This window comes from Thalassophryne amazonica, chromosome 7 (assembly GCF_902500255.1).
Source record: "Thalassophryne amazonica chromosome 7, fThaAma1.1, whole genome shotgun sequence".
NCBI classification, from domain to species: domain Eukaryota; kingdom Metazoa; phylum Chordata; class Actinopteri; order Batrachoidiformes; family Batrachoididae; genus Thalassophryne; species Thalassophryne amazonica.
Genome location: NC_047109.1, coordinates 9618295 through 9642202, shown reverse-complemented (window position 1 = coordinate 9642202; position 23908 = coordinate 9618295). Strand labels below are relative to the sequence as shown.

Sequence of the window (23908 nt, the reverse complement as noted above, 5' to 3'; positions counted from 1 at the left end):
CTGTGATTCCATTTTCTACTCACCTGCTCAAGCCGGGACTCAGAGGAGCTGAAGCCACCACCAATGTTTAAGATGTTCATATTGAAGCCAACTTCCACCTGAGACAGACAGAGGTTTGTCATTTCTGTACACGAGCGACCACACAGGATTCTGACATAAAGGACACTTAACTATACAAATAGTTAAATAATATTTATCTTGACTCACTCCCATGTCAAAGACACTACGTGCATCTGAGATGGCATGAACATATAGCTGGACATCCTCACAGGAGCTGGAAATGTGGCACCTGTGAAGCAAAAGACAGCCGTGAGCAACAATAAAACACAACACATTAACGCTCATTTCCTCGGGGTCACCACAGCAGATGCAGTATGGATCTACATATTGATATGGTACAAGTCACACAGTGGATGCACTCCAGATCTATAAGTAGAAAGAAGCCAGCAGTACTGATGTGGCCATGGGGCCGATCCTCCACTTTGATGGTTACACAGTGGTACCACTGATGCAACAATTCACATTCAACCATATTATCACACAGCTCACTGAACTCTTGCCATACATATGACTCTCACATGCACACGTTGATTCATGTAACTCACTTTTACTCTGTATACCCTCAAACTCATGTAAAACGTCACTATTTAGCCATGGGCGCAATTTGGTGGGGGATAGGGGGACATGCCCCCCCACCTTTTCAACCAGGGGGACAGAATATGGTATGTCCCCCCACCTTCTGACATACATGTGTATACTTGAAACATGCTATACCAGTCTTATGTGCAAACCATGTCAGTCTTATGTGCAAAACCATGTCAGAATAGTATCTTTGTTTCTGCAAGTTTGTATTTTTAGCAGCATTGACTTGTTTACAACACCTGTTTCTTGTTTGTCACATTCGGAATTTTCTGGGACTGCATTTGCCCAGATTTGAAACCAAAAATAGTTGCCTCTAGGGACTAGTGTCTACACATAAGTATCAATAAACCATATGCTAATTTACTAAATTCTGAAAGTTAGAAAAGGAAATCAGAAAAGCTATCTGGGACCTCAGAAAGCCCATCTGCAATTATTCTTGATCTTCAAAATCAGTCTATGCAAGCGAAATTATGTTCAGTATGAGTGTTGTCATTAGTGCCACTTCAAAAATTAAATTCATGATAAGTAATTTATCCTAAACTTATGATCTGTTTTTTCAAACTTATGCAAAAACAAATCTTGAGAAAAAAAAATACAGTATGCGATAGTTAATAATTAAGAGCCAGTACTTTCATATTTATGAATACATTTTACCACATTGCAGTTTTTTTTAAATGAAAACTCAACCTGTCATTCTTTTTGAGTTCTACACATGTGGTGATACCTTATTTACACCAGCATGTTAATAAAATCAATGCTGGCTATTCTCAGAATAAAGTACTTATATCCACAGTTTCAAATTGCGTAATTCAAATAGTGTCCACTTTATGGTCTCAAAACATTAAAATTACTGTTCTGGATGCTCAGAATGCATCTGAGCTTATCTAGAAACCGTTGGCAGACCCCCAGCCTATAGGCTTCAGCCCTGCGGGCCTTGCACTTCCCCCCCCAATTTCTAGTTCTAAATTGCGCCCTTGTATTTAGCGAAGTGGAGGTGAGGTGAAGCTCTAGTGGTTAAGCATTGGGCTTCACACCAGAGGATCCTCAGTTCAAAACCCAGCCAGATAGGAAGATCACTAAGGGCCCTTGGGCAAGGTCCTTAATTCACCTAGTTGCTCCCGGTGTGTAGTGAGCTCCTTGCATGGCAGCACCCCAACATCGATATGTGCGAGTGTGTCTATGTGAATGGGTGAATGTGAGGTATATTTGTAAAGTGCTTTGCGCTTCTTATACAGATGGAAAAGCACTACAGTCCATTTAACATATAATATGGTAAATAAATATTGTCCATATTTATGAGTACTGATATTATGCATTATGATCACCTCCTGTACTCTGCTGTTTGTTGTTTGAGTCTCAGTATTTTTGCTGTTGTGGACACTACGTTTGTCTTAGTTTTCTCACCATCACTTTTACTGCTTGTCTTGTGTTTGGGTTTTTCTGTTTCTCCCTTAAATTGTTGGAGATTAGGGCAGTAAACTCCTGTTGCAATATTATAAAGTTTTATATTCTTAACGTATGAACCAGCTGTGACTCATAATGCAGTAATATATACGTCACAGACAAGGGGACTAAAAACAGAAAAAAAAAAGAGAATCTAATACGCCTGTTTTGATGGTGGGAGGAAATTAGAATTAGACACCAACCAGCTGGAAGCAATGAATAAACAAGAAGAAAGAAAAGTCTGTCCCATTCAAGTATACTAAAATTTAGCAGCATCTATTGAGACAGATGTTAAGACAATGAAGACGGACCTGACCCCCACCACCTGCACACCCAGCTCCTTAGCACTCTCCAGCAGATGTCGGCAGTCCTTCAGTGTACAGCCAAATGTCATGCTCATCTCCTCTTCCAGGCTGAACGCTTCTGTTGACACTTGGAGCAGCAGCCTGGGAGAAAAAAAAAAAAAAAGTAAATCCAGGTAACAGATAAGCCAAGTTAACCCGCTCAACTCAATTTGATGATGTTAACAGCGACCATATAAGGCGCTCATCTGCACATTTGGAGGAATTTGGGCATTAATGACTTTTGATGCGTAGGATGCTACTAACCAAAGTACAGCAGTGAGATACAAACAGCAGTCAATTACTGCTGATGATTTGGTTACTTTACAGTTTTTCAACAGGACTAGAACTAATAAATAAATAATCCTTACTTGGCACTGGGGTGGCAGCGAGCAATTTTGCGTAGCTCTGCCTCATTGTCGCATACCAGGAAGTCTATGCCGTTCTTGGCAGCATGTTTAATATGGGAGACCTGCTTGCACACGCCACTGTAGATGATATCTTCAGAGGGAATGCCGCAGCTCTGCACCAGCTCAAGTTCAAACTGAAATAAAGAGACAACAGTATGTGTGAGGCAGTGAACAGACATACCAATGCAAGATGTTCTTCCTCCATCGTGTGCTCATCTGACAACAAACATCAGGGTCTGCTTGTGTTTCTGTCATCTAAACTCTCGCCAGTCTCAAGATGGCTTGTGATTGGTCAGTGATTTAAAAACAAACAAACCCTTGTCTTGATGCAACAGCACTCAAACAACAACTGGTAAATGTGTTCTGAACTGTCACAACCTTTTTTGTGCCAACTGCATTATCTTATTTATTCCTTAATCTTAGCAGACAGTAATGGCATGTTAAGGACCTGTCTGAAAGTAAAATACAGAAATATTAAAATTAATAAGTCAATGATAATATTAATAAATTAATAGAATTACTCCCTCCTGAATATGAGTCAGGGTACACTAAAGCGACAGCTGCTCAATATTCTGTCCACTTGGAGGTCTCCTCTTATTACTAATGCACTGATTGCAATCTCAAGGTGTCATTAAAGTCTGTCATCTAATCCTGTTCTTATTAATTCAACTTGATCCTGAGCACGTCTGCCATTCTGCATATGTTTCTGCGACAATCAATCACTTGTTTTGAAGAACAGAGAAAGCCAGGATCATCCCAAACTGCCCATTTTAATTCAGATAACACTGTAATTTACATATGGAGAACAGGGTTCAAACATTCACAAGTTAAATTAGCTTTATTTAGCATTTTCTCCCGTACCTAGTAATTTGTGCATACAGTAAAACTCGCCTAAACCATCATCATATAAACCAGGTACTCTCACTCACCAGACAAATGCAAAAGTCGCAATGCTTTTGTATGGTTTTCCACGTAATAAACACCATATATACCCGATTTGGATACAGTGGTCCCTCGCTATAATGCAGTTCACCTTACGCGGCCTCGCAGTTTTGCAGATTTTTTAGTCCAATTTTGCATGCTTTTTTTTCTTTTCTTTTTTTTTTTTTTACAGCGCATTGTGTTCTGCGTCCTCATCAGGCAGGCCGGTCGCGGCACCGCGAAGGGAGAGTACGCGCATTGTGTTCTGCCCAGAATCTTCTCGCCCAGAAGAAAAAAAGAGCACCAACAACTACCCATAACTGTGTTCTTCACTTGGAAAAAGACACCTGCACCGAGGTGAGACTCTGGAAAAAGACGAGACAGCAGAGTGGCGCCAGGAGGAAGAGGTGCGATCACTGTGATATACTGGTCAGTCACTATTAATAATTTCTTATGTGTCCAACCTCGTAGGTTGATTGTTAAAATTAAATTCTGTTCAAATTAAATTCATTAGTTCTAAAAGTCATCATAATTATTTATAGGAAAACATTCTGTTTTTACTTTACTTTTTACTTGTTTTTCTACTAAGGTGAGACAACTTGAGAGTGTTTACACGCGAGAGAAAAGTGAAAAAATGTTAATGCCTGTTTGAGAAAAGTGTATAAAGTGTGTAGTGAGGGGTTTTACAGCCTTAAAACGTCTATAATAATTGTAAAAAAATAACGCTGACTACTTCGCGGATTTCGCTTATTGCGGCTATTTTTAGAATGTAATTCCCGCGATAAACAAGGGACCACTGTAATGGATTTTCGCTGCTCATATCGGACAAAACATCCCATCCCATTGCAATCATTTCCATTAAAAACCCTTGCATGTACTGGACAGAGCATTCTGGACGTGCCCAGTCACAAGAGGTACGAAATAAAGTTCAGCAGTGACACTCACTGATTCGAGGAAAGTGGGTACTGTATGTCCTTCATTAAAAGCCCCGGAATTTATTTTTTTTCAAACCGTGCTCACATATGGCACCTAAACAAGGCAGGCCTTTATTCAAGGCCAGCAATTAACAAAATGCTACTGCCTGCACTGTTATGGTGTTAAATTTCACACTCCCTGGGTGTAGCAAACCAAAGACAACCACCTTAGATCAGAGCCTGACGCACACCTACTAAATAAATGACGGAGAACACAAAGGCTGTGAGTGGACACTTTTACAGTTTCACTCCTTCCTCTCCCATCATATTTTAATATTTTTAGCAGTGCGCCCGCTGATTACGTTTCGATCACGGATCAAATACGTTTGGCAGAAATGTTCACAAACACCGAGTCGGAAAAAGATGCTCAAATGGGATGCAATTCATGGAGGGAAATTGTACGTACCCTACCGTTGGTATGGCGGTTGATGATTGTATAAAGAAATGGAGCTCGTTGAGGGACAAACTGATCCAGATAAAGCCACTTTTCCTGCAGCAAATTGCACTAAGCCGCCCACCAACGCGACGGAGAACTTTAAAAGGGTTTTTAGGCAGGTGTTAATTTTTTTCAGACGAAGTTTTGACCTGGTCATTAAATGAGGCAGGTCAAGATCAGGCGTTTAATCAGGGAAATATGTAAGCCTATCATAGGTGTGATTGGCAAAGGACAAAAAAGTGGGAAAACATACAGCCCACCTACCATGACATGGCGACAACCCCCCCGACACAAACAGTGATATTACTTAAGTACATTTAATAAAATACAGTGCAAGCAGTGCAAAACGGTGCACACTGAATTGACTGTGTCAGCTGTCAATAGTATTGGGATAGGGGTTGAGATAACTGATGTGGCTTCCAGGTTGGCGAAATGTTCGCTCAGCTGCATGCACAACCCCTGGCAAAAATTATGGAATCACCGGCCTCGGAGGATGTTCATTCAGTTGTTTAATTTTGTAGAAAAAAAGCAGACCACAGACATGACACAAAACTAAAGTCATTTCAAATGGCAACTTTCTGGCTTTAAGAAACACTATAAGAAATCAAGAAAAAAAGATTGTGGCAGTCAGTAACGGTTACTTTTTTAGACCAAGCAGAGGAAAAAAATATGGACTCACTCAATTCTGAGGAATAAATTATGGAATCACTCTAAATTTTCATCCCCAAAATTAACACCTGCATCAAATCACATCTGCTTGTTAGTCTGCATCTAAAAAGGAGTGATCACACCTTGGAGAGCTGTTGCACCAAGTGGACTGACATGAATCATGGCTCCAACACGAGAGATGTCAGTTGAAACAAAGGAGAGGATTATCAAACTCTTAAAAGAGGGTAAATCATCACGCAATGGTGCAAAAGATGTTGGTTGTTCACAGTCAGCTGTGTCTAAACTCTGGACCAAATACAAACAACATGGGAAGGTTGTTAAAGGCAAACATACTGGTAGACCAAGGAAGACATCAAAGCGTCAAGACAGAAAAACTTAAAGCAATATGTCTCAAAAACAGAAAATGCACAACAAAACAAATGAGGAACGAATGGGAGGAAACGAGTCAACGTCTGTGACCGAACTGTAAGAAACCGCCTAAAGGAAATGGGATTTACATACAGAAAAGCTAAACAAAAGCCATCATTAACATCTAAACAGAAAAAAACAAGGTTACAATGGGTTAAAGAAAAGCAATCATGGACTGTGGATGACTGGATGAAAGTCATATTCAGTGATCAAATCAAATCAATTTTATTTATATAGCGCCAAATCACAACAAACAGTTGCCCCAAGGCGCTTTATATTGTAAGGCAAAGCCATACAATAATTACGGAAAAACCCCAACGGTCAAAACGACCCCCTGTGAGCAAGCACTTGGCAACAGTGGGAAGTGATGAATCTCGAATCTGCATTGGGCAAGGTGATGCTGGAACTTTTGTTTGGTGCCGTTCCAATGAGATTTATAAAGATGACTGGCTGAAGACAACATGTAAATTTCCACAGTCATTGATGATATGGGGCTGCATGTCAGGTAAAGGCACTGGGGAGACGGCTGTCATTACATCATCAATAAATGCACAAGTTTACTTTGATATTTTGGACACTTTTCTGATGTTTAAGGATGATGAAATCATTTTTCAAGAAGATAATGCATCTTGCCATAGAGCAAAACCTGTGAAAACATTCCTTGCAAAAAGACACATAGGGTCAATTTCATGACATAGGGTTAATGTCAACGAGCAGATGTGATTTGATGCAGGTGTTAGTTTTGGGGATGGAAATTTACAGGGTGATTCCATAATTTATTCCTCAGAATTGAGTGAGTCCATATTTTTTTCCTCTGCTTGGTCTAAAAAAGTAACCGTTACTGACTGCCACAATCTTTTTTCTTGATTTCTTATAGTGTTTCTTAAAGCCAGAAAGTTGCCATTTGAAATGACTTTAGTTTTGTGTCATGTCTGTGATCTGCTTTTTTTCTACAAAATTAAACAACAGAATGAACATCCTCCAAGGCCGGTGATTCCATAATTTTTTGCCAGGGGTTGTATATGTGTCCATAAATGCTGTACCAGCAACTCCGCGTGCGCACGTGGGGCGCACGTGAGCTTTAGAGCTGATGTCCATCCAAGCGCATTGACAGCTGTCAGTGATCACCTGCTGTTGAACAGTCTGGTGAAAAATCCCTTTAGGTGTTTGATCAGTATATACTTGCATTGCTAGATTTTATTTGTCTGGCTGGACTCCATAACTGCCACTAAACTGTGCTGGCAGTGTGCCAACTTCTCAAATGTGCGCAACATTCAGATGCAGCCAGTGGACTTTCTCTTTTTTTAAACTTTTTGTTGTTGTTGTCATCATTTTAGTTGATACGTATCATAACACAACTGTAGCTGGAATATCATTGTGGGACAGCGCTTCACATGGGATTTAATTATACGAGAGGTCAATTATGCTTTCTTTTGTTATCTGATCGATGTTGCCAGCACACAGCGCAACGGGTGGAAGGGACTTGACCAGCTGTCTGCGCCGCGCTGTGGAACGCGGGGTACCGGAGGTTATGTTGTCATGTGCTGGGCAAACATTTCCGCATCATACCTGCTACAGACTTAGGAGGTGTACACGTAATAACACGTGCGTTACAGCGATGACATCCTGTTCAGCTGCGTTGCTCTCTGATGCACGTACAGTGCCACATACATGTTTTTACATAATATTTCCTTTGTCCTCCCTGGCCGGGGTCCAGTGGCGGTGGACAAACGTGGCACAACATGTCGGCAGGCTTTGCTGTGATTGATCGATCTCAGAGCTCAATCAACCGCAATCAGATCGTTTCAGATCCTGTTTATGCCACCATCGGAATATGTAAATTGCGGTCAGATGGTCGTCAGATTGCATATGGATCGCTGTCGGATAGGTGTCCCATCTCGATGGCATCTGGAGAATTATGAGCATGTGCGTCACACTCGGGCCACCGGCCAATTTTGACCAAGTGTGTGGATTTCCGTAGATGGCTGTCAGAAGGTTTTGGAACTGAAATCCGACACCTTTCGGATGTGCACCAATTCATAACTCCGACGGCACTCTGTGTGATTTCAGCTTTGTGTGACGGGAGTATAACACCACCACGCCAAAAATTATCACTTAAGTTTAACTAGACTTGCACATAAAAAGGAAAGACAATATTGGCTTTGCCTACCTGAATTCTTCGTGTCCATCTTCACAACTGAAGCTGTTCATGTGATTGTTGGGCACGGAATACTTTTTTCCTGTCTTGCTTTCTGGTTAACCATGTCGTGGAGTTATTCTTATGTGTAATTTACCAGGTCACTACAGAATTTATTACACTTGTCAAAACAAAAATAGGAACTCCACTATGTCTCTCTTTACATTTATTTTGTCCCGCTGCTGGTTTCAGCTAAGAAAGAAATAGTTCACCGCATACGTCCAAATTCTTAGAACACATCAGATAACCTTCCGCAATGACTGCAGGCTCTTTGGTGGAGCTCTGCTTTCATCATGACAAATGAACGGACTACTTGTGGAGTGACATGAAGACATGAATCAGAGGCACAAACACAAAAAGGTTGACACAGTGGTAAGAGGTCATTATGTTTACCAACACCGACCCGGCGTGTGCACATGATCCCCCCCCAGTCAAAAAACCCGTATTCATATACGCCTCATTTTCAGGTTGGAAAAGCTGGATTTATCTGGAAGAATCACACCCCTGCTAAACGTTCGGCGCCTCCTGACTGTAACTAATCTGTTACATACATATATACAAAGGATTTTGTCTATTTGATTCATATAATGGATTTTGTCCATTTTATACATACAGTGAGTGGATTTAGATTATAACAGACACAATTCACGGGTCCACCTGAATCCATTATATGCGAGTTTTACTGTACTTCAAATGCACATTTACTGCAAAAACATAAGTGTTCAACAATTTTTAAATTAAAAAGGCATCAAGTTATACTAAATAGTTGATGATACCAATGACACTAATCTGCATTAAGCCTGAGGGAAAATGAATACAATATAACCACATGCTCTGGTTCGTTTTTAATCTGTTGTCAAAACTTAGAAAAAGTCAGCTAGAGATGCTGAGAAAATGATATGAAGCCCAGTACCTTATTGGTACATATGAATCCAGTACCAAGGGCAGCAAAAACTTCAATAACCCCTGGGCTGCTGTTGCACCTGACAGCGTAGTAGGGTCGAATTTGGGTCATGTGGGTTCGCCAGCGAACATGCTGCCTTATTATCACTCCCAGGTCTGCAACGAAGAATGCATTCTTCTCAGCCTGAGGAAAAAAAAAAGAGACATTTGTAAATAGAAAATACAACAGTAACCAGTAAAGCTGCATTAGAAACTACAGCCCAACTGATATGGAATTTTTTTTCGGGGGGGGAGCTTTTACAGATATTAAAGGAAAAAAGAATATATATATATATATATATATATATATATATATATATATATATATATATACACATACATATACATACATATATATATATGTATATATATACATACATACATACACATACATACATATATATATATACACACACATATTTACAAGGACACGCATATATCAGCGATACCTAACATTCTGCTATCAAACCGTTATCACAAAGAAATGTAATTGAGGCTTGCGGTTTTACAGCTTAAACAGGAACTTTATTATAAATAAGTAACAACCAGGGTGCCACCTAGATTTACAGAGTTTGATGGTATCTCGTTAGATATGCTGACGAAACTTGTAATGTCTACCAAGCGCACAACCTGTTTACTTGATCCTATACCAACAAAACTATTTAAGGACATGTGTCCCACTCTCGGGCTGACCGTGCTGGAAATTGTAAATCTTTCATTAACTTCTGAATCTGTTCCTAAATGTTTTAGATCTGCAGTGATTAAACCGTTCTTTAAGAAACCTAATCTTGACCCTAGTGTATTGAAAAATTATAGGCCGATATCAAATCTTTTTGCTCTAAAATTCTGGAAAAAGTGGTCTCATGGCAGTTTGTAGACACCTTACCGAGAATAATCTCTTTGAGCCAGTGCAGTCTGCTTTCAGAAAACAACACTCCACGGAGACAGCTCTTACTAAAGTGGTTAATGATCTTCTGCTTGCAATGGATTCAGACACCACTTTGCTTTTGGTGCTGTTACATCTTTGTGATGCATTCGATACCATGGATCATCATATTTTACTTGATAGGCTGGAGCATTACTTTGGGATTACTGGAAGTGCCCTTGCATGGTTGATGTCATATCTATCCGGTCGCTCTCATTCTGTTTTATATGATAAAACTACTTCTAACCTTAGTGATATGAAATTTGCGGTTCCACAGGGATCCGTCTTGGGCCCCCTGCTTTTCTGCCTTTATATAGCACCCCTTGGGCATATACTGCGGCGTTTTGGGATTGCCTTTCATTGCTACGCCGATGATACTCAACTGTATATGGCGATAACTGCTGGTAATCCCATTTCTATAAAAACACTAGAGGATTGCCTTGCATAAGTGAGAGACTAGATGCCTAGTAACTTCCTACTTCTAAATTCTGATAAGACTGAAATTATGGTTCTTGGTTCCTTTTTAATCTGTTGTCAAAACTTAGAAAAAATCAGCTAGAGATGCATCAATCCAGCAAAATATCAGCATCAATTTGATCAGCTAGCATTTGGCTTAGGTTCATGTGATGAACCTTGGAGTGATTTTTGACCCTGCATTGTCCTTTGGTCTTCATATTAGGGATGTTACGAGAGGTGCCTTCTTCCATTTGCGAAATATAGCGAGGATTCATCCTATTTTGTCCATGGCTGATGCTGAGACCTTGATTGATGCTTTTGTTTCTTCCAGAATGGATTATTGTAATGTCTTATTTTCAGGGTCGCCGCAGTCCAGTATTAGGGGTCTCCAATTAGTTCAAAATGCTGCTGTCACACGTTTGACACGGCGCAGAAAGTTTGACCACATTACATCTGTTCTGGCATCCCTCCATTGGCTACCTGTCTCTGTGAGATCAGACTTTAAGGTTCTGTTATTAGCCTATAAAGTTGTTCATGGACTGGCACCGACCTACTTATCTGATCTGATTAAACCCTATGTATCGGTCCGGGCTTTGCGCTCACATGATGCAGGACTGCTTTGTGATCCGGGGGTAAAGAAAAAAGTCTGTGGGTCAAAGGGCCTTTTCTTATCATGCCCATTATTGTGGAATGATCTCCCAGTGTCGATAAGACAGTCCGATACTTCAAGTCAAGACTAAAAACACATTTTTTCCATCAGTGCCATGGTTAATACAGTGTGTTGTATTTTATTCTTTTTAAATTTTATTCTTAGAATTTTTTTTTTCCAATGTGTTTTTGATTTGTTGTTTTTAACTTATTTAAAATTGTTTTTGAACTGTTTTGTGTTAAGTGCCTTGGGCTGATGTTGTAGTGATTTGGCGCTTTTATAAATTGAATAAATTGAAATTGAACAACCAGCGTATGTCATGGGATCAGTAGTTGCTGTGTCACATCACTCAGCATTTTCATAAAATATACTTGTCATGTATTTGGGCCCTGCCTAGCTGGTGGCACGCGTCTTATTGCTGTAAAACACCCACTCTGATTGAAAATGAATGGCAACTAGTTGCTTTGCCTCTGCCTGGCTCAGCTAATGTAACCAAGGGGTGATGGGGGTCCCACTCATGCTGTTGGACCATTCTCTGCTTGACAAACTATGTAATGACACCGTTTCCAACAGCCAAAGTGGTTTCTGCATTTATTCAGTACAATAAAAGTTTTCATATCAGCAACAATATTGCAGATTATTATTTTTGTGAAAGGCTCCAGGGGAGGTGATGGTCTAGTGGTTAAAGTGTTGGGCTTGAGACCAGAGGATCCTTGGTTCAAATCCCAGCCTGACGAAAAATCAGCAAGGGCCCTTGGGAAAGGTCCTTAATCCCCTAGTTGCTCCCGGTGTGTAGTGAGTACCTTGTATGGCAGCACCTTCACATCAGGGTGAATGTGAGGCATAATTTGTAAAGCGCTTTGAGTGTATGATGCAGATGGAAAAGTGCTATATAAATACAGTCCATTTATCATTTATAAAGGTTCATATTAATATAATAACATGCTTTTGGAGGGCGGTATGCATTTTCAGAGGCCCAACGTCCATGCCCAGTCGCCCAAAATGACATATTTGCCCAAGTTAGATGAGGGCGAATATCTGTTATTACGGGCGACTGGGCATGGACGGAGGGACTCAGAAAATGCATACCGCACAACAACTGCATGTTATTTGCATTATTACCACTTACTGAGATACACAACACGTGGAATCACATTAACAATATTTAATGTCATTTCAAAACGCACGACACCCAGCAAATGCATACATAAAAAGTTGGCTCACTTTAACTTTTGTCGTGTTGGCTGGTACCGTGCTGCTCTCTAAATTCGGCAGGGCGTCCTCATCAAGCTGGCTGCTTTGGCTGCTGTTCATTGTTGTACTATCCATGATAATTGGGATACCCACCCGCTACCCAATACCCGCCCACTACTGTGTATGGACAAGTAGCGTAACTGTAAATCTATGCTACCGGCCCAGCAAAGCCTCACTAAGTGATAATAATGTCCGATATTACTTGCCAGCCAATATCAGTGAGACTCCATTAGAGACTTTGCAAATGTGTGTTTAAGGCAGAACTGTGTTAGGTATGATGTGGTTTGACTCATGATGCTACTGAGTATTTAGGTGTTACCCCCTTACCAAGGTTTGTTCATAAATGTGATTGTTAATCACATCACAAAGGGCTGTGCTTCCTTCCAGCAGGACAACAGAATACTGTGGATCATCAGGAATTCCTTTCATCTTCTCAACCATTTTCTGCTAAACTGACAGGCATAAAGGAGACAGATAGTCCGTAGTGGTCTTGTTATCCAACTCTCGAGCCCCTGGGTTCCCTGGGTATAAACACACAAGAATGAAATTCGAGAATCAAAACCCTAGAGCAACAGTTTATTAATGTAAATTTCTTGATGTTGCTGAAATTTCATCAAGATAACTCTCTAAATGTAACCTAAAATGTTCTGTCACAGCTCCAGTCATGAAAATCTTTTTGATTGAGGATTCAATCAATCAATCAATCAATTTTTTTATATAGCGCCAAATCACAACAAACAGTTGCCCCAAGGCGCTTTATATTGTAAGGCAAGGCCATACAATAATTATGTAAAACCCCAACGGTCAAAACGACCCCCTGTGAGCAAGCACTTGGCTACAGTGGGAAGGAAAAACTCCCTTTTAACAGGAAGAAACCTCCAGCAGAACCAGGCTCAGGGAGGGGCAGTCTTCTGCTGGGACTGGTTGGGGCTGAGGGAGAGAACCAGGAAAAAGACATGCTGTGGAGGGGAGCAGAGATCGATCACTAATGATTAAATGCAGAGTGGTGCATACAGAGCAAAAAGAGAAAGAAACAGTGCATCATGGGAACCCCCCAGCAGTCTACGTCTATAGCAGCATAACTAAGGGATGGTTCAGGGTCACCTGATCCAGCCCTAACTATAAGCTTTAGCAAAAAGGAAAGTTTTAAGCCTAATCTTAAAAGTAGAGAGGGTGTCTGTCCCCCTGATCTGAATTGGGAGCTGGTTCCACAGGAGAGGAGCCTGAAAGCTGAAGGCTCTGCCTCCCATTCTACTCTTATAAACCCTAGGAACTACAAGTAAGCCTGCAGTCTGAGAGCGAAGCGCTCTATTGGGGTGATATGGTACTACGAGGTCCCTAAGATAAGATGGGACCTGATTATTCAAAACCTTATAAGTAAGAAGAAGAATTTTAAATTCTATTCTAGAATTAACAGGAAGCCAATGAAGAGAGGCCAATATGGGTGAGATATGCTCTCTCCTTCTAGTCCCCGTCAGTACTCTAGCTGCAGCATTTTGAATTAACTGAAGGCTTTTTAGGGAACTTTTAGGACAACCTGATAATAATGAATTACAATAGTCCAGCCTAGAGGAAATAAATGCATGAATTAGTTTTTCAGCATCACTCTGAGACAAGACCTTTCTGATTTTAGAGATATTGCGTAAATGCAAAAAAGCAGTCCTACATATTTGTTTAATATGCGCTTTGAATGACATATCCTGATCAAAAATGACTCCAAGATTTCTCACAGTATTACTAGAGGTCAGGGTAATGCCATCCAGAGTAAGGATCTGGTTAGACACCATGTTTCTAAGATTTGTGGGGCCAAGTACAATAACTTCAGTTTTATCTGAGTTTAAAAGCAGGAAATTAGAGGTCATCCATGTCTTTATGTCTGTAAGACAATCCTGCAGTTTAGCTAATTGGTGTGTGTCCTCTGGCTTCATGGATGGATAAAGCTGGGTATCATCTGCGTAACAATGAAAATTTAAGCAATACCGTCTAATAATACTGCCTAAGGGAAGCATGTATAAAGTGAATAAAATTGGTCCTAGCACAGAACCTTGTGGAACTCCACAATTAACTTTAGTCTGTGAAGAAGATTCCCCATTTACATGAACAAATTGTAATCTATTAGACAAATATGATTCAAACCACCGCAGCGCAGTGCCTTTAATACCTATGGCATGCTCTAATCTCTAATAAAATTTTATGGTCAACAGTATCAAAAGCAGCACTGAGGTCTAACAGAACAAGCACAGAGATGAGTCCACTGTCCGAGGCCATAAGAAGATCATTTGTAACCTTCACTAATGCTGTTTCTGTACTATGATGAATTCTAAAACCTGACTGAAACTCTTCAAATAGACCATTCCTCTGCAGATGATCAGTTAGCTGTTTTACAACTACCCTTTCAAGAATTTGTGAGAGAAAAGGAAGGTTGGAGATTGGCCTATAATTAGCTAAGATAGCTGGGTCAAGTGATGGCTTTTTAAGTAATGGTTTAATTACTGCTACCTTAAAAGCCTGTGGTACATAGCCAACTAACAAAGATAGATTGATCATATTTAAGATCGAAGCATTAAATAATGGTAGGGCTTCCTTGAGCAGCCTGGTAGGAATGGGGTCTAATAAACATGTTGATGGTTTGGATGAAGTAACTAATGAAAATAACTCAGACAGAACAATCGGAGAGAAAGAGTCTAACCAAATACCGGCATCACTGAAAGCAGCCAAAGATAACGATACGTCTTTGGGATGGTTATGAGTAATTTTTTCTCTAATAGTTAAAATTTTGTTAGCAAAGAAAGTCATGAAGTCATTACTAGTTAAAGTTAATGGAATACTCAGCTCAATAGAGCTCTGACTCTTTGTCAGCCTGGCTACAGTGCTGAAAAGAAACCTGGGGTTGTTCTTATTTTCTTCAATTAGTGATGAGTAGAAAGATGTCCTAGCTTTACGGAGGGCTTTTTTATAGAGCAACAGACTCTTTTTCCAGGCTAAGTGAAGATCTTCTAAATTAGTGAGACGCCATTTCCTCTCCAACTTACGGGTTATCTGCTTTAAGCTACGAGTTTGTGAGTTATACCACGGAGTCAGGCACTTCTGATTTAAAGCTCTCTTTTTTAGAGGAGCTACAGCATCCAAAGTTGTCTTCAATGAGGATGTAAAACTATTGACGAGATACTCTATCTCACTTACAGAGTTTAGGTAGCTACTCTGCACTGTGTTGGTATATGGCATTAGAGAACATAAAGAAGGAATCATATCCTTAAACCTAGTTACAGCGCTTTCTGAAAGACTTCTAGTGTAATGAAACTTATTCCCCACTGCTGGGTAGTCCATCAGAGTAAATGTAAATGTTATTAAGAAATGATCAGACAGAAGGGAGTTTTCAGGGAATACTGTTAAGTCTTCTATTTCCATACCATAAGTCAGAACAAGATCTAAGATATGATTAAAGTGGTGGGTGGACTCATTTACTTTTTGAGCAAAGCCAATAGAGTCTAATAATAGATTAAATGCAGTGTTGAGGCTGTCATTCTCAGCATCTGTGTGGATGTTAAAATCGCCCACTATAATTATCTTATCTGAGCTAAGCACTAAGTCAGACAAAAGGTCTGAAAATTCACAGAGAAACTCACAGTAACGACCAGGTGGACGATAGATAATAACAAATAAAACTGGTTTTTGGGACTTCCAATTTGGATGGACAAGACTAAGAGTCAAGCTTTCAAATGAATTAAAGCTCTGTCTGGGTTTTTGATTAATTAATAAGCTGGAATGGAAGATTGCTGCTAATCCTCCGCCCCGGCCCGTGCTACGAGCATTCTGACAGTTAGTGTGACTCGGGGGTGTTGACTCATTTAAACTAACATATTCATCCTGCTGTAACCAGGTTTCTGTAAGGCAGAATAAATCAATATGTTGATCAATTATTATATCATTTACCAACAGGGACTTAATCAGATTCAATCAGTGCACAGAACAAGTTCAGTGTTACTGCGTAGCTTTGTGGACCAGACCTATTCATTTTTAAAACCAACGAGTAAACACACTGTCTGGGGCCCAGGGTTAATATACCTCACCACCAAATAGACCCAACAATCACCATTAATCCAAGAGATGGTGAACCATAAAGGTTCTTTTTGACAGTTGTAACAAAAGGTACAATATTGGCTGCAATGGCTTCATAATCCTACCCAATAACGTTGCATAATAAATTATAGGCACAGTGGTCTGGTCTGGACCCAAAGGAGGTAACATTTTTTGGAGGTACAACAGGACTACAGTAACAGATGCTGTCAAGTTTTATAATGAAAACAGGCAAAGCGACACTTAAAAATTCACTTGTGGACAGGCTTATGTTTGAACACACTAACCAACTTGTCGCTCAAAACAGCCATCTTCAATCTAAATTATCCATTAATCATGTGGCTTCATGGATTAACAACCACAAAAAGTCCAAAGTCTTGTTCTAGATTCTGAAATGCATAAAAGTACAATATGTTTTTACTATATTGCATCACCAAGACAAGGTTCATAGCCTTAAAAATCAACTCTAGATTTTATGCAACATGGAAAATGCTCAACTACATCAACACTTCAGCAACAACAGCAGATGAATATCCATCCACATTAACCTGCTCCAATAAACAATATGGAAAATGTCAAGTTCCTCATATTATTAGAATTATCTGTCAGAATAAAGGCACCAATAAAGTCAGTAACAAAAAAACTACTTCACAGAGTTTGACTTTTAACAGAAGAGCTGAAAATAGCCCTGAAAGAAGTAGCTAAGCTGTCAAATAACTACAGTTTGTGATTTATCTGGAACACACATCTTCCAGAAATCTAGCAAGACTTCACAGTTCATTTACAGCACATACAGCGCCCTCCAAACGTTTCACACATTTTGTGTATGAATTTCAAATACAAATCATCTTCCTTAAATTCAAACTGAAAGCAAATCTCAACATTCTGATATAGATTAATTAAAAATAGAAAAGCCAAGATGATGGGCTGCATAAGTAATGGAAGCCTTTGGTATAATACATGTAAATAATCTGTTTTTTTGCCAGTTTTCTTCAGACAAGTCATTTTCGAGTCACTGAATACATCTTGGACTTTATTTACGTCAATTAGAAAGAAATACAAACAGTATGGTAATCTATGGTAAATCTGTGTGGAGTAGACAGTTCTCAAAAACTGAGTGACTGTGCAAGAAGGAGAAGAGTGAGGAAAGCCACTAAGACACCCAGACAACCCAGAAGAAGTTATATAGAGGAAGATTTTCTTAAAAAGAAGACCTGGAAGTTCAGCTACAATTTGCCAGATGGCACATCTGAGATGCAAGCCTAGATTTGATGTTTTGCCGGGGAAAAAAAAACAACAACAACAACAAAAAAAACCTCATCTATACCACTTCATCATGAAGCTGTATAACTGGGGATACAGAATGCAAAACATGCACTAAGCACAATTTCTCCATCACAGCCAGAGAAGTCTATAACTTCTTCTTCTGTGTTGTCTGGGTGTCTTGGTGGCTTTCCTCACTCTTCTCCTTCTTGCACGGTCACTCAGTTTTTGAGAACTTTCTCCTCCACACAGATTTACCATAGAGTACCATACTGTTTGTATTTCTTCATAACTGATGTAAATAAAGTCCAAGACATATTCAGTGACTTGGAAATGTTCATGTATCCATCCCCTGACTAGTCTGAATAAAACTTGCAATAAAACTGATTATTTACAGGTGTTACACCAAAGCCTTCAATTACATACACAACCCATCATCTTGGCTTTTATATTTTTAATTAATTTACATCAAGTTCTAGAGATTTGCTTTCAGATTTAGTTTAAGGAAGATAATTTTAGAATTTTTTGTTTGTTGTATTTTTTTGTATTTGAAATGGCATAAACAAATTAGAATGTGTGAAATACCAAGTGTTCCAGTACTTTTGGAGGGCACTGTAACACTGATGCTTAAGTAGGTGAATGTACACGTGCACAAACACAAGGAACAACAAACATTTAAATTCTGCAGTGAAAACCGACACATTCAATATTTATTTCACAACTTGTGTACTTACGTGGAAGAGTTCAGGGAGGAACTCCTCCACTATCAGCTAGGATCCCAAGGCGGCTCTGCGTTGAAGTCAAATGGTTCTCGGTATAAAGCTGCCCCTAGATCCTCTGGATAGTTGTTGTACACCTGCAAATGCAAGAAGCACAGACAAGATCAACACAAAAATCACAGAGGCTCACTGTGTCCTCGGCCATTTACATGCGCTTCAAAGGTCTAAAGTAATTCCTTTTGGCTTCTGCATATTCAAAATCCTCCATCAAAATTCATCAGAACTCAGAATATCCTCACCTACTTCAGACAAAATGTCAGTGAAGCCAGCTAGTTTAAATCAGCTAATATCAGGATCTAATCTATTCACAACTAGGCAGTGGCTATTTTGCTGGATATGGCAAACACGCACCTAGCGCTATTTGACTGGATCACCTCGCTGATTGGCTAGTTTAAATGACGTCATCGCAGAGTTTATTTCAACATGGCGGTGCCTTCGGCAAAGTTGAACTGGGCGACATTTCGCCCTACGCAGCACCATCAAAATGGCGGGTTGCACTGGTTTGCCGGCCATCTAAATTTATTCATGACGGACGGAACGAACGGTCGCGGTCGGGCGGGAACTTAAAGGCGATTGGAGTTTAAGATCTCCTTATTTCACATTCATGATAGTAGCTCGATATTGGTGATTTTCATTATTGAAAATTGGCATATTTTACCATTCACTATTTTCAGGGGTGGAGTGATCGAAGATTTTGCAGACATGACACAGAGAAAAAACAGGATAAACACGCGTGCCGACGTGTACTTCTGTATTTTTGTTTTTATTCTGTCTTGAATTTGCAGGTTTTGGAAATCACAAACCTAATGGTGCGTTTACACATAACGACAGGACGTCACGAATGCCACGAAGTACACATTCTTGGCCGCTGATCATGAATGTGATGATTCGGGACAGAGGCATCAGGTGTCCTTAGGAACTGCTGCAACCTGTTACCACACGTTACGATTAATGGCACATATTGCTAGAGAATTATCAGGAACCATTACGCACGGTCAAGAATAATGTTCCCTGTTGCTGCACGTTATCACGCATAACAGCGCATTGTTAAGTTCTATCATGTTGTGAATGAGGCGAACTGTCTCCACACACACACACACACCCATATTCATCCAACCGTCAGTTGCTGAACAGTTCAGATCGCTCCAGTTTGCTCCTTTTAAATCCACAGCAGAAGAACTTTGTGACTACATGATTGTTGGACTCTGTGCCATGGAGTGGTGCAGAGAGGAGGAGGAGACGGAGAGAGCCAGATGTGTGGCTTCACACGGCTCTCGTCTTGCGCGTTTTCCCAAACATCTGGCACATGCAGCAGGTCGAACACCTGCAGGAGCGCACTGAGGAGCACCGGAAAGAGGCTTTTAGACGACTTGGCATCACTGTCCTTCTTCAGCATACTGCAGCAATGAAACTGAATGCAGTGCAGCAGGGCTTAATTGTGCGCACATCAGAGAAGAACGCTGTCACGCTCTATTAAGGATCATCACTAATCAAGACGGATCAACACGCTCAGTTACAACCTCCACGACATGAGGCGAAATGAGGGCGGTGCGTGACATTCGTGGAAGATTTTTTGACAGCCAAAAACATGCTCCACGAATATCACGCACCAACACGCACTATTAAGAAACCTATTCAGATGCATTAAGTCACATTAAGAATGTCACGAATGTCATATTTGCGTCGTTCGTGACACATTCCTAACGCGTCTTGCTTATCTGTAAACGCACCTTAAGAGATTATTTCTGTTTACAATGGCATTTTGAATGTTTTATCATGTTAGCTACACAAAATGAGGCCACTTAAGGCCAAATAAAAAAAATAAAAAAAAGTTGTTTATCATCCCCGCCCGACACAGAAAATTACCAAGCCTGCAAAAATTATTTCCACCGCATGGCGAAAAGCGCCAGTGGAAATAATTTCAGGCACGGCGGTGGAAATAAAACAGCATAGAGTCCCTCCGCCAGTTGGTGATTTTCTGTTCCGATTCAAATGACTTTATAATAAAGTCAGTTGAATCGGAAAAGAAAATTATGGCACCCAAAACGGCCAGTGGAAATAATTTCGGGCATGGCTATGCTACGTTTTTGAACTGCTTTTAGCGTCCAACAATCCCTCCGCCAGTAGGTGATTTTCAGTTCCGTCTCAAACGCCTTTATGGCACCCAAAACAGCATAGAATCCCTCCGACTTTATGGCACCCAAAACGGCATTAAAAGATGTAAAATTACCACCAACACTCAGTGCCACAGGTGCCGCCATGTTGAAATAAACTCTTCTACGATGTCATTTGAACTAGCTAATCAGCGAGGAGATCTGGTCAAATAGCGCTAGATGCACGTTTGCCGTCCCTCCGACTTTATGGCCCCCAAAACGGCATTAAAAGATGCAAAATTAGCACCAACACTCAATGCTGAAGGTGCTGCCATGTTGAAATGAACTGTTCGATGACGTCATTTGAACTAGCCAATCAGTGAGGAGATCCGGTCAAATAGCGCTAGGTGCGTGTTTGCCATATCCTGCAAAATATCCACTTCGTTACAACTACGTAAAAGCACTTTCAACCAGTTATGTTTTGCTTTAGACAATAACCGATTGTTTTTTTTTTTTGGGGGGGGGGGGGTAGTTTCTCCAGACATGATGACGCCATCCTTTTTGTGTTCTGTGGTGAAATGATTCAATTCAACATGCTTAAAAACTAGTATTAGCCATTTTCACTGGGTCTAAATAGCTCTAAAACAATAATAAAAAGTTTATGATTTGAGGTGATCTGGTTTAACTTTGGCTTAAAATGGGTAAATTTGACTGGTTAATAAAAACATCTTAATATTGTTAAAATCGTACGCGACAGCGCACTAACAACAATGAGCGATTTGCAATGGAGGTGAGCGGATCGATCCTAATATCGATAATATCAATACCAACGCTGGTATTGATACTGAACGATCCTCATGTAAAAAATTCGATACTCAAGCTTTTTTTCCTCTCCCTGTGCACGCAGATTAATTAAAGTCTTCTCTCTGTCTGTAAGAGCAGCGCTGCGCTGTGTCAGACAACACGGCACAGCGCACCCTTGTATTGTGGTTTGTCAGCCCTCTACTTCAGGAGATTTTGTTTTAAGTTGTGTTGAGTGATTTTTTTTTTTTAAACAAAAATGTTGATTGTGATAATAAAGTATTTTGTTGTCACATACAATGTTTGGTGAAATTCTATCCTAGGTCTTTTGGATCCTTTGGATCTATGAAACTTAAATATGAAAAAGTATCGATATCGGCGATACTGGGCCTGTATTTACTTGGTATTGGATCAATATAAAAATTCCCGGTATCTCCCACCTCTAATTTGCATACGCTCCTGTATCAATAGCAACGTCCAAAACCAACCAATATTACGACAAAAAAAATATACTAGTTATTTGCAATAACATACCACAAGCTATCACGTTAGGTTTATTAGTGTTGCAATACCATGAACGTTAATTTAGCAATGTGCTAATGAACAAGCTATAGCTAACAACGATTGACGATACTTACGTCTGCCAAAAACCCAAAACTGGGGGTACAACGCTGTTTCTTTTTTGACGGAATTTTTAAAGAGTGGTGGGATTACTAAAAGAGAAAAAAATAAATGACATAGAAGCAGTAGTACTGGACAAATTATTATCGAACACTACTAATCACATTGAACAGAACCGAGAACACTTGGGCGGTAACAATCTCAAGCACAGCAAATTTAACAGGGACGCTTCCAAAATAGAATTTCAAATTAAAACTCAAACGCCAAAAGAGAAAAAAGAAAAACTAAGTTGAATGGAGCCAACTTTGCAGCTTTATAAATAAAAAATAATTATATATGCTGTATTTAATGTATCAAAATAACTGAAGATGTTTTTTGCCACTTTTATTTATATATTTATTTTTTGCTTTTGCAATAATTTTTGCAGTCTCACTCATAGACTGACGATATATAAGGTTTCACTTTGGTTATGTGTATCTTGACGCAGCCGAAATAAGAAGGCGGGGCTTACAGCTGTCAAATTCAGACGTCTGTTTAGAATATATACAATCTATGCAAATTGTTGTTTAAATAATTCCATCATTTTACATAGTTTACACAATTTATCTTTGACAAATCAAAAACGTTACATTTTATTGAATTAATTTATGTACGTTCAGAAAAAAACTGAGCCAATTTTATTGTTGAAGGCAAATTTGTATTTATTGTCCCTGACAGTATGCACACTTTCTGTAAATACTAGAAACTTCCTTTCACTTCTCAAATATCAGTGTGTTCGTCTGCTATATGATATATTTAACTGGAATTGCTGATCCAAACAACTAATGATTTTTAAAGGAAAATTTTGGAAATCATCAGGCGTGCCCAAACCTTTACATACACTATATATATATATAAAGTTGGGTAGGATTACTTTGAAATGTAATCCATGTACATACATGCATACATGTAATCCACATGTATTCTTTCAAAGTAATCCTACCCAACCTTGTATATATATATATATATAAAGACAAGAAACATCAATAAAATAAGGAAACATCAGATAAAATAAGATTGACACAATGATAAAGTGCAGTAGGAAACAGTTTGAACGGTGCAACATGTATACTGGGTCTAATCAAACTGAATATTCTGTCCCCAAACCCGACATTCATTCCACTGCAATGCTAAAAGGCAGTGATGGTACAATAATCTACTATATACTGAAATGGAAAAGGACAGAATAATAACATAAAAAAGAGAAAACAGATAATATTACAGTTTGCATCACTTGCAAAAACTAAGCAAGCAAAGTTTATTGATGTTGCACTTTTGAATACCTCAGTTATTATTTTAAAATAACAAACAACATATTGGATACAGTCATGATGACAAAATAACCAACAAGTTTGAACTTATTAAAATAATCCCTGAGTATTATATTTGGGCATTGATTTGTTGTTTAATGATTTTTTTTTTTCTAAAACTGTGGTGCAACAATACTTTTGCTACTGCTGCTGGTTTTAGCACAATTATTCCTAGTACTGCTGTAATCATTATCATATAAAATAACATATATGTGGTTACTAACATATTTGTGCTGGATCATCTCAAGTTATTTTCCC

At 39.5% G+C, this 23908-nt stretch overlaps 1 protein-coding gene across 4 annotated transcripts in view; it reads right to left on the bottom strand.

Moving 5' to 3' along the window:
• LOC117513609 (antizyme inhibitor 1-like) overlaps positions 1-23908 on the bottom strand; it is a 44037-nt gene that overhangs the window by 19748 nt on the left and 381 nt on the right. The window contains exons 1-8 of one of the 4 annotated variants that reach the window (XM_034173819.1): positions 22319-22480; positions 18730-18863; positions 12995-13188; positions 9355-9528; positions 2798-2970; positions 2397-2531; positions 208-289; positions 24-98 (exon numbers count right to left, since the gene is read on the bottom strand). In XM_034173819.1, the coding sequence (XP_034029710.1) occupies positions 24-98; positions 208-289; positions 2397-2531; positions 2798-2970; positions 9355-9528; positions 12995-13108 (753 nt within the window). In that variant the 5' untranslated portion in view covers positions 13109-13188; positions 18730-18863; positions 22319-22480. Of the gene's footprint in view, positions 1-23; positions 99-207; positions 290-2396; positions 2532-2797; positions 2971-9354; positions 9529-12994; positions 13189-18729; positions 18864-22318; positions 22481-23908 lie in introns of those variants that run through there. The other 3 variants (XM_034173821.1, XM_034173818.1, XM_034173820.1) reach the window with 3 other exon arrangements.